Source organism: Pseudoliparis swirei, chromosome 3 (genome assembly GCF_029220125.1).
Source record: "Pseudoliparis swirei isolate HS2019 ecotype Mariana Trench chromosome 3, NWPU_hadal_v1, whole genome shotgun sequence".
NCBI lineage: Eukaryota > Metazoa > Chordata > Actinopteri > Perciformes > Liparidae > Pseudoliparis > Pseudoliparis swirei.
In genome coordinates, this window is record NC_079390.1 from 1223827 (window position 1) to 1233952 (window position 10126).

General features: G+C 46.2%; 1 protein-coding gene across 3 annotated transcripts; it reads right to left on the reverse strand.

The window, feature by feature from the left end:
* Positions 1–2288: 2288 nt before the first annotated feature.
* yipf5 (Yip1 domain family, member 5) lies at positions 2289–9893 on the reverse strand. Of its 3 annotated transcripts, none has more exons than XM_056411797.1 (6): positions 9792–9893; positions 8356–8476; positions 7398–7573; positions 5652–5797; positions 4824–5005; positions 2289–3467 (listed from the first exon to the last, which is right to left on the reverse strand). In XM_056411797.1, the coding sequence occupies exons 2-6, from the start codon at positions 8466–8468 to the stop codon at positions 3305–3307; spliced, it is 780 nt and encodes a 259-aa protein (XP_056267772.1). In that variant the 5' UTR covers positions 8469–8476; positions 9792–9893; the 3' UTR covers positions 2289–3304. The 3 variants fall into 3 exon arrangements, with proteins under 3 accessions (XP_056267772.1, XP_056267773.1, XP_056267775.1); XM_056411798.1 differs by having other exon boundaries at positions 9742–9837; XM_056411800.1 differs by lacking the exon at positions 9792–9893 and adding an exon at positions 9652–9675.
* Between the last annotated feature and the right edge of the window lie 233 nt (positions 9894–10126).

The following is a 10126-nucleotide window of genomic DNA, read 5'->3' on the forward strand; positions in this document are numbered from 1 at the left end:
GTGTGTGTGTCGTCAGGACACTTAAGGCACTTAAATGTTCACCACATGGCATGTTATGTAAAACGAGATTATCCCACAGACCCAAACAAACGTGGAGACAAAAGACCCACAATGCATTGTGGCCCTCGTAAACTGATCGGATCCAGGGTCAGCCATTAACTTCATGATTATGACTATGAGGAAGTTTGGATGTCGTTACTTCCTCCAGGGGAGCCAATGAGCTCACAGCAACAACAACATCCAATCAGCCGAGAGGACGCGGCGTGACTCAACACCGCCATCTGGCGGCGGCTGGGTGTAACTGCTGCAGGAGGTGACGCCAGAAAACAATGAAAACCAGGAAGTACGTCGCGCTTCTCTCAGCATGTCGAGGTGTCCATCAGCTGCTGCCAATACTCCATGAACCAGGCGACTTGTGTGAGGTTCACGGTTCTTGGGCTTCTATGTTGTTGTTGTTGTTGTTGTTGTGATCTAACTGGATGGGTGTGCACAGTGAGTCCAGCTGTGTGGAACATACATACTCCAGGTTTCAAGAGGTCATGTTGTGAACACGTTGCCGACAGGAAGTCCTGCAGCTGAATCCCAGCTCACATTCCAGAGCAGCGACGTTAAAGTGGAGCAACAGGCGCGAACACGCAGCATCAAATGTGCAAATATTTACTCAAACTTATTGCACTTTTTACCTTCGCATTGAAAATGCGGAAGGTTATGTTTTGATCGCCGTGTATTTATTTATTTGTATGCGTGTTCCTCGCATAACTAAAAAAGTTTAAAACCGAATCGCATGACATTTGGTGGGATGATTGGTTATTATCCGGGGACCATTTGATAAGAATTTGGGATCGATCGGGTCAAAGCTCAAGGTCATGAAAAGGTCAAAATGTTCTTTTTACCATAGCACGGTTAATTTTTATCCAATTGGCAACTAATGCCAACATGTTCATAATTCAATGCCCAATCTTGTGATATGCGAAGGTATGCGCTCTACCGAGTGCCCGTTCTGGTCTTTACATGCAGAGATGTAGGGACGATGAGTCACAGACCTGAAAGTTTATCATTATGAATGCATCATTAATATGAATGAAGACCACCTGTGTGTGTCTCCCAGTGCACACACACACACACACACGGGTCATGTGACTGGTGTCTGAATAAAACATGTTGCAGCTTGCACAAAAAAATATAAATAAATCAAGGATTTGATTAAAAGGTAAAAATATTTTTTGAATTCATTACTTCTCCGAGGAAAACCTTGAGAATCATTGAAACCCGACAACACAACAACATCACAGCAACACATCACAACAACACAACACACATCACAACATCACAAAAACACACCATTACAACACACATCACAACAACACATGACAGCAACACATCACAACATCAGAACAACACAACATCCTGCAGACACACAGCAGAGATGAGATGCAACAACCGCAGAATAACTGGTTGCACTCGAGATGCACAGCCGTGTGTGTGTGTCTGTGTGCGTCTCTGTGTGTGTGTGTCTCTGTGTGTGTGTGTTGACGGGACGTCGGTAAGTTTTCTCCTCGAGTTTGAGGGAAAACGAAAATCACTTTGATTTTTGAATTATTCATCCCTCCTGAGGTTTATGGTCCATACGGAGCTCTTCTTCTGCGTGGGTTGTGTGTGTGTGTGTGTGCCTGTGCGTCTGTCTGTGTTTGTGTGTGTGTGTCTATGTGTGTGTGTGTCTGTCTGTGTCTGTGTGTAACAGAGAAGAAGAAACAAGAGACCAAATGTTATTAATTTGTTTAACGTACGAGAGTTATTCAACATCAACTTGAGTCTCTACCCCTCTCCCTGGAGGCCGAGTAGTGTAACGGGTCATTATGACATAATTAGCCTAATCTGATTCTGAATAATGATATGTAGTGTTGCATTGTGGGATTTCTGCCCTCGTCACTGACCACAGGATCAGTAACTGAAGGTCCTCTCTCTCCCCCTCCCTCTTTTTCCCGTGACTCTGATGACCGACCCCCCCTGAACGTGACGCGGCAGCAGCTGACTCTTCGGGGAGGTGATGACACCCGCCGGCTGAGCTCCGCCTCTCGTCCTCGGGGGGAAATGTCCGCGCTCACTTTTTAAATTACAAAGATCTAATTTCTAACCCTGAAGGTTTCTGGACCCGAGCAGCAGAACCAGGACCGGCTGGGACCAGATCCACCCAGAGGTCACATGACGTCATCGGAACCGCCTCACTCCCACTTTAAAGAGGTTACTTCACTTCTTACAGAGATCTGCTTCTAATACCACGAGGCAGATCCATTTAAAAATGTTTTAATGAACACGAAGAGGAAACATGAGAGCGGAGAGCAACACTCAACGTGAAGACTTGAGATGCAAACGAGAGAAACGACCTCTAGAAACAAACAGCACGTCTGGATTTAAATTCTCAAAAGAATTTATATAATATCTAAATATATATATAACAAAATGTATATATAATATAATATTTAACAAAATGTATATATAATATATATAACAAAATGTATATATAATATATAACAAAATGTATATATAATATATATATATTATAAAATGTATATATATATATATCATATATATATAGATATAATATATTTAATCTGCTGCTTCCTTTTATAATCAAATCCTGGTTTTAAGTGTGTTATGAATATTATATATAATTCAGGTTCTGTTGAGAGAAAAGGATGCAAACGATAGCAACGACCTCTAGAAACAAACACGTCTGGATTTAAATTCTCAAAAACCGAATCAAATTCGTCGTTTTTTGGGGGTTTTGTGCAAACGTGTGAATCAAAGAAAGTCAGATGAATCTAAAGAGAAGAACGTAAAACTAAAAACACGAGGTTTATAGTCCTGGAGAGGAGGAGGAGAGACGGGAGAGGAGATTCCACGTGTTCCTCCGGGCGGTGGCTGTCGGAGGTACTGCACGGGAGGAAAGTGGGCGTTTCCCTTAGTCTGTTGGGGGCGTCGCCGGACGAGGCTCACATCGGTCCGCGGGTTTCGGTTATCGGTCCGTGTGTGAGAACTTTCAACTAAAATTTCTAGCTTCCTTTCAGCCGTCATGTCCATGACATCACAACTGGATGTCCTCACCGTGGTCCCCGGGACTTATGTTGTCACCAATTTGACGGTCCTTTCCTTGAAAAAGGTGGAGGAGGGGAACGCCGTGGAGGGCAGAGCGAGACGCCGCCCAGTGGGAATGTAGTGAGGGGAACAAAACAGAGGGACAGATCTCGGGGTTTTAAGGGAGCGTTGTTTTTCTTCTTCAAACCGTTACATGAGGATTATTTTCCTAGAAGACAGAAATGAGGGCAAAGACACCGTAGAGGAGGCCGCACGGGTACGCCACCAGCAGCTGCTGCCCGTCCATGGCCAACGCCGAGATGAAGATCTTTGAGGCCGAGAGGCTGCACCAGCCGATGATGGCCGCCGTGAGGATGATGCCCACCATGCCCCTAGAGGACGAGAGGAGAAGCACACCCATCAAACATCCACAATCATGCCCACCGTGCCCCTAGAGGACGAGAGGAGAAGCACACCCCATCAAACATCCACAATCATGCCCACCGTGCCCCTAGAGGACGAGAGGAGAAGCACACCCATCAAACATCCACAATCATGCCCACCGTGCCCCTAGAGGACGAGAGGAGAAGCACACCCATCAAACATCCACAATCATGCCCACCGTGCCCCTAGAGGACGTGAGGAGAAGCACACCCCATCAAACATCCACAATCATGCCCCTAGAGGACGAGAGGAGAAGCACATCCCATCAAACATCCACAATCATGCCCCTAGAGGACGAGAGGAGAAGCACACCCCATCAAACACCCACAATCATGCCCACCGTGCCCCTAGAGGACGAGAGGAGAAGCACACCCCATCAAACATCCACAATCATGCCCCTAGAGGACGAGAGGAGAAGCACACCCCATCAAACACCCACAATCATGCCCACCGTGCCCCTAGAGGACGAGAGGAGAAGCACACCCCATCAAACACCCACAATCATGCCCACCGTGCCCCTAGAGGACGAGAGGAGAAGCACACCCATCAAACATCCACAATCATGCCCACCGTGCCCCTAGAGGACGAGAGGAGAAGCACACCCCATCAAACACCCACAATCATGCCCACCGTGCCCCTAGAGGACGAGAGGAGAAGCACACCCATCAAACATCCACAATCATGCCCACCGTGCCCCTAGAGGACGAGAGGAGAAGCACACCCATCAAACATCCACAATCATGCCCACCGTGCCCCTAGAGGACGAGAGGAGAAGCACATCCCATCAAACATCCACAATCATGCCCACCGTGCCCCTAGAGGACGAGAGGAGAAGCACACCCATCAAACATCCACAATCATGCCCACCGTGCCCCTAGAGGACGAGAGGAGAAGCACACCCATCAAACATCCACAATCATGCCCACCGTGCCCCTAGAGGACGAGAGGAGAAGCACACCCATCAAACATCCACAATCATGCCCACCGTGCCCCTAGAGGACGAGAGGAGAAGCACACCCCATCAAACACCCACAATCATGCCCACCGTGCCCCTAGAGGACGAGAGGAGAAGCACACCCCATCAAACATCCACAATCATGCCCACCGTGCCCCTAGAGGACGTGAGGAGAAGCACACCCCATCAAACATCCACATTAAGTGTTGCATCATCCCGTAAACACTCAATAAAAATGATTGAGCAACAAATTATCAATACAACAAACCCCTAAAGGCGAGATGCTACCTACTAGAGACAGTCAGTCAGAGTCTAAAAGGAGCCTGTGTTTCAGTCCAGCTGTACTCACTGTAAGGAGAGGAGCACGGCGAAGCTGGAGAGGAGGATCATGGGTAGGAGGCAGTAGCCCAACACGCTGGCCACGCAGCCGAAGGACACGCCCGTCATGCTCATGAGGTTCAGCAGGCAGTACATGCCGAGGCAGCCGATGGCGCTGATACCGTAGACGTAGCCGAACTGGATCTTACCGGACTGTTGAGAGAAAGACACACAGTCAGGGAGATATATGCATGCATGTATGTGTATATATATATATAAATACATATATATGTAACAAATGTATATAATATATAAATACATAACATAAATATATAAAAATTATTAACATGTACTTATATTTAGGTATTCAAGTACTGATCCGAGTACTTCAATTAATATTAGTTCTAAAAATTAATTAGAATTATTTTTTTTCATTGGAAATTTTTCATTTTGTGACTAACTAATTAAATATCCAACATTATGTTATATTTAAACTAACAGAGGATCACAGAGCTTACAGTAAATAACCTAAAATGAGTCAAATGAATGAGACAATAGTTTAGATTAAAAGAATAAACATTTATGTCTTTTCAGTTACGGTGCGTTCACTTACAGCGCGGAAAAATGTGCGAGTATTAAGAGCGTACGGTGGCTTATATTTAGAGCGTCTTTCTCTTAAAAGCATATTAATTATTTAAAACTCAGTGTAAATAAACATGATTATAGCAACATTTCCAGGACTTTTCTAAAACTTTGGGGATACAATTTTTCTCCAGATCTGGAAATAACCTCTTTTTAAATTCCCTGAGTCTTCCAGGTTTTCCATGAGCCCTGATGGATGAGAACACAGGAGGATTACCAGCAGCAGCGTGGCGCCGAAGGCCAGGCAGAAGACCATGGGCCCGGCCAGGTCCGTCTCGTTCATGATGCTGCCGTCGGCCGCCTTCATGGGGTGGAGCACCGTCAGCGTCTTCTGCCAGATGTGGTCGAAGTTGATTCCTAATTCTGAAAAGAGAAAACACACGTCGGGAAACGTTAGATACCGAGATGAGCCGGTGGCAAAACATGAAAACAAAATGAGGGAGAGTTGTACACAGGGTTCATACACATGCTGACCAATGGTTTCCATACATGAACAAGTGAGATGACGTATTTAAACTAACAATGAGGATTTCAAAGCATACAGTATTTTATTTTAACGTATTTTTAATTTATTTAACCAGGAAATTAATCACTGAGATAAAAAATGTCCTTTACAAGAGTATATGACCTTAAATGACTCAAATGAATGAGACAATAAACATTTATATAAGTGTTTATTCATTAAAAACAAACTTTAAAATGATTTAAAACTCAGCGTGAATGAACATGTGAATAAAACAACATTTTCATGATTTTTCCAAAAACTTTGGGGAATTTTTTTTCTTCCAAGAACTTTTCCAAGTCTGGAAATATTATTTTTTTTTGATTCCAGGAACGAACCCTGTGTGTAAAGGATCTTTAAAGCATATATTGACATAATAAAGAGTGAGTTGGGGTTGTTCTGGTTTGCATGAGGATGAAGGCAAAGTGTGTCAGAGTGAGACTTCTTCTCAGAATAACCGTGACGCACGTCTTTCTCCTTTCTAGGTCAAACTCATTTCAGCCTAAAGAGTTTTAATCCAGTCGGATCGGCATCGAGCCGACGCTGAGGCTCGGCCGGCGGTGCCACGCAGGTGAGACCGACCTCCAGGACAAACGAGTGCTCAGCTTTCCTGAAAGTGCAAGTATCGGCCGACGTATCAACAGCTCGCCGTTGCATCATCTTTGCCGACAAAAGGTACGCGAACACGGCGTGGACGAGAGGTACGCGAACACGCCGTGGACGAGAGGTACGCGAACACGGCGTGGACGAGAGGTACGCGAACACGGCGTGGACGAGGTACGCGAACACGGCGTGGACGAGAGGTACGCGAACACGGCGTGGACGAGAGGTACGCGAACACGGCGTGGACGAGAGGTACGCGAACACGGCGTGGACGAGAGGTACGCGAACACGGCGTGGACGAGAGGTACGCGAACACGGCGTGGCGAGGTACGGGAACACGGCGTGGACGAGAGGTACGCGAACACGGCGTGGACGAGAGGTACGTGAACACGGCGTGGACGAGAGGTACGCGAACACGGCGTGGACGAGAGGTACGCGAACACGGCGTGGACGAGAGGTACGCGAACACGGCGTGGACGAGAGGTACGCGAACACGGCGTGGACGAGAGGTACGCGAACACGGCGTGGACGAGGTACGTGAACACGGCGTGGACGAGAGGTACGTGAACACGGCGTGGACGAGAGGTACGCGAACACGGCGTGGACGAGAGGTACGTGAACACGGCGTGGACGAGAGGTACGCGAACACGGCGTGGACGAGAGGTACGTGAACACGGCGTGGACGAGTGGTACGTGAACACGGCGTGGACGAGAGGTACGTGAACACGGCGTGGACGAGAGGTACGTGAACACGGCGTGGACGAGAGGTACGTGAACACGGCGTGGACGAGAGGTACGTGAACACGGCGTGGACGAGAGGTACGTGAACACGGCGTGGACGGGCCTCGGGGCGCTCACCTTCCAGCAGCGGCGGCTCGTCGTCGAAGCCGCTGCCGTACATGGACTGAGCCGGGGACGGGGTGTAGGTCTGGGCGGGCTGGAAGATCTGCCCCGTGTAGGGCTGCTGGGGCGCCATCATCCCCGGGGGGGAGTAGCCCATCGGCTGGGAGTAGTCGTACTGACCGTCGTACTGCCTGACAGACGTGGGACGACAACGTTAATGACAGGTTCTGACACATTCTGACCATTTACAGGACTTTTCATGAGGATCCCTCTCCAGGATGGACAGGTGTCATCGATGTCATGTGACCAGAAGGAATCATTACACACTAATTAAAACACAATCTATGAATCTCGGTATAAACATGATCAATCTAGAACATGTTGCGTATTGAGAGCCTATTATTTCTTCGTGGTTATTTATTATTATTAAATTTGTTTAAACAACTATTAACAATTCTAACTTATTTCTCTTTAAAAATATATATATATATATTTATATTTATTTGTTGTGTACCTAGTCCAGGCCGTACAGAGAGGACTCGCAACACACAACAAAAACAAAATGCTATTAAATTATCTTAATTATGGGGCGTCTGTCGCCCTCTGGTCCGTCGCCCTCTCGTCCGTCGCCCTCTCGTCCGTCGCCCTCTGGTCCGTCGCCCTCTGGTCCGTCGCCCTCTGGTCCGTCGCCCTCTGGTCCGTCGCCCTCTCATCATATCAGGGGCAACTTTATATTTCTTAGGCCCTTGTTTCCAACGCTGACCTCCCATCAGCGCAGCTTTTAACGCTCCTTATTTCCACTTAAAATGGAGCTTTCCAGGTTGTCGTTTCAATTATAAAGTTGAAAACAAGACAAACACCTTAATCACAAATACCCGTAAAAAGAAGTCAAATAAAGTCTTGAGCCAGGAAAGTGACAGGAAGGCGACATGAAAGAGGCAGCATGGGGTAATAAATGCTGTTGGTTTCTCACTTGTTGTTGGGGTGCTCGGTGTTCGTGTAGCCCTGGTTCTGGTTCTGGTTCTGGTCGTCGACGCTGTAGCTGGACTGGTAAAAGTCTGTGTTGATATTGTCAAACCCGGCCATATCTCACTCTGTTGGAAACACAGAGGCGGGAACACTCATCAGTAAGGATGATTGAAATAATACAAGTTCATATACATACATATAATACATATAATAGCCTTTTGGACCCGTCTTGGGGAAACAGAGACATAGGATGATGTCTGCAGCACACACTGCAGCCAGATCAACACAAATGAAGTTATTTAGACCAAATGCAACCAGATGAGAAAACAGATGTGAAACAGTCGATTAAACTGACTGTCATCCACAGGATGGATTTCACTCCCCTTCACACCATTTAATTATTCACTTAAACACAATTAACTTAACTTTAAATGCACTTTTCACTTTAAACCGACTAAAAATGTTCTGAAAACATGCACTTTATCTTGTGTTTTTTATACGTATATTCTAAATTCTCGCTCTGTGTTGATTCTCGTTCACGTTATGTTCTGTTGTCGCACCGCCCGAAATTAAACATTCAATGTATGTGAAAACAAAACATCAATAAAAGGTTCTGATTCTGAAAATATAGAAATCACATTAATTAAGTTTCAGATCGCCACTCACTGTGTACTACATGTAGGCACTCAAGGGGTAAACATTGCCAATAAAACACACGCAACGCGTTTGGAGAAGTATAACATGGATTAGTTTTTAAAGTTAATTATCCATCATGTTGTGATGACGTCATGAACTGTGCTACATTGACGAGGCCAGTTAGGTCGACTTGATCAACATGTCAACATGTCAACAGACGCATTCGGCTGGAAGATTCCAGTCTTATTATAATTATATTAATTAAGTTAACAGATTAACTCACGTTAACGGGCGTAAGTGATAAAAATACAACAGCTTCAACGTCGAGAGCTGTAAACACGTCTCTATCCAGACAAACACGAACTTAACACACGATCAGGAGACCGGCACGAGTCATTGTTCAGCTACTTGGACTGTTAGTTAGTTAGTATTCATTAATTAATAGTAACGTTAACCATCTCTGGGTTAACCAGCTAGCTATCTCTGCTAGCCTCAATATAACCCTAAGCTAACGCAGCTAACCACACAATAACCAGAGACAACGTGAGATGTCTACTGAGAGTCGAATGTTCCGATCGACCCCCTCAAAGGAGAACTCAGCAAATATTACATTAAACAAACACGTCACAAGCTGGTGATCTTCCGGTGGCTCGCGCACCGTTACCTGCTGCAGGTGGGGTGACTCGCGCTAGTTACCGCTAGCTGTAACAGCTGTGGAGCCCTGACGCATGACGTCATTTTATATGCCACCTACTTCTTCTGACAGTTTATCTCCATGAAAGCGTCGCGAGTCGCTTCGCTTACCCGCGATGTTGGACAGATCTACCGGAGCGCTGCCGACTCGGACGGGTTGCGACGTGTCAGGATAAAGGTAAACTTTCCGGTCTGGAACGGAGCCGACCGGAAGCCGCGAGGACATTTGCAATCTGCCCTTTGCTTTAAACTGTAGCGACGCCCGCAGGCCACAGGTGGTACTACATGATTGTAAAACAACAACATTATTTTACAAACTGTCTATATTAATACAGACCATTATATAGCACAGTTTCCTGTTTGACATAATGCACTGCTGAGTATTATAACCTTTGCTTAACCCTCCTATGACCTTTGGGGTCAATTTGATCCCATTCAATGTTTAA

Coding starts and splice junctions, on each gene's coding strand:
- yipf5 (XM_056411797.1), bottom strand. CDS start 8,468: ATGGCCGGGTTTGACAATATCAACACAGACTTTTACCAGTCCAGCTAC. Junction 5,798..7,397: donor CGAGCCGCCGCTGCTGGAAG/GTGAGCGCCCCG, acceptor TTCTCTTTTCAG/AATTAGGAATCAACTTCGAC. Junction 3,468..4,823: donor GCCGTGCTCCTCTCCTTACA/GTGAGTACAGCT, acceptor CTCGTCCTCTAG/GGGCATGGTGGGCATCATCC.